This window comes from Opisthorchis viverrini, assembly GCF_000715545.1.
Source record: "Opisthorchis viverrini unplaced genomic scaffold opera_v5_8011, whole genome shotgun sequence".
NCBI lineage: Eukaryota > Metazoa > Platyhelminthes > Trematoda > Opisthorchiida > Opisthorchiidae > Opisthorchis > Opisthorchis viverrini.
This window is the reverse complement of record NW_008761580.1, coordinates 1-620: the sequence shown is the minus strand read 5'-3', so window position 1 is coordinate 620 and position 620 is coordinate 1. Positions and strand designations below refer to the sequence as shown.

The following is a 620-nucleotide window of genomic DNA, read 5'->3' as shown; positions in this document are numbered from 1 at the left end:
TTCGTCTACTAATTTTCCACCTGGACATCTTTTATGGAGGTGTAAATTCAACAGTAAAAATGCCAATGTGTTTACAGCCGTGCACACGTTATCACTTAGTGCCAGGGAATTTTCAAGTGTCTGACAGCCGGTACCTCAGTCTCATCGCTGATGAGGACCAGAGTCGATACAGCCGGAAGACTGGAGCAGATCTTTGCAACAATCGAGTGCTTGCCTCTAGTTTAAGTGCTTTTTCCTTCTTTTAATTCTGCTTCCTACCTCAAGCGCCTTTAAACCCGTATTACCTCATGGGATCTCGTGAGCCTATTTTGTCTGTCATTTTGCAACTTCCCCCTTCACTTACCCTCCTACTTGATGTTGTCGCATCTACCAAACGCTCGATAATTTCACTGGATTTCATATTCTTTTTTATAACAAAAGATTTCGGGTCTTCTTTGTTCCAGACGCTTTCTTGCGAAGGTGCTCGACCAGCCACTATCACAAGACGGGATCGTCGCGCTGAACGATGTGGATCCCCTTCAGACAACACAACAACCAATGAGGCAGCCAACCAAGTACCACGAATTTGCTGAGGATGCGGGCGATTCCGCATACTTCACCTCCTACGGACATTTTGCTAT

At 45.5% G+C, this 620-nt stretch overlaps 2 protein-coding genes across 2 annotated transcripts; one reads left to right on the top strand and one right to left on the bottom strand.

Moving 5' to 3' along the window:
* Nucleotides 1-287: 287 nt before the first annotated feature.
* T265_12342 (hypothetical protein) lies at nucleotides 288-572 on the top strand (the record flags this gene model as incomplete). The annotated part of the gene is made up of 1 exon (XM_009179787.1): nucleotides 288-572. The coding sequence occupies one exon, from the start codon at nucleotides 288-290 to the stop codon at nucleotides 570-572; it is 285 nt and encodes a 94-aa protein (XP_009178051.1).
* T265_16224 (hypothetical protein) lies at nucleotides 344-592 on the bottom strand (the record flags this gene model as incomplete). The annotated part of the gene is made up of 1 exon (XM_009179786.1): nucleotides 344-592. A coding segment is annotated over one exon (249 nt), but the record flags the coding sequence as incomplete, so codon positions are not given.
* Between the last annotated feature and the right edge of the window lie 28 nt (nucleotides 593-620).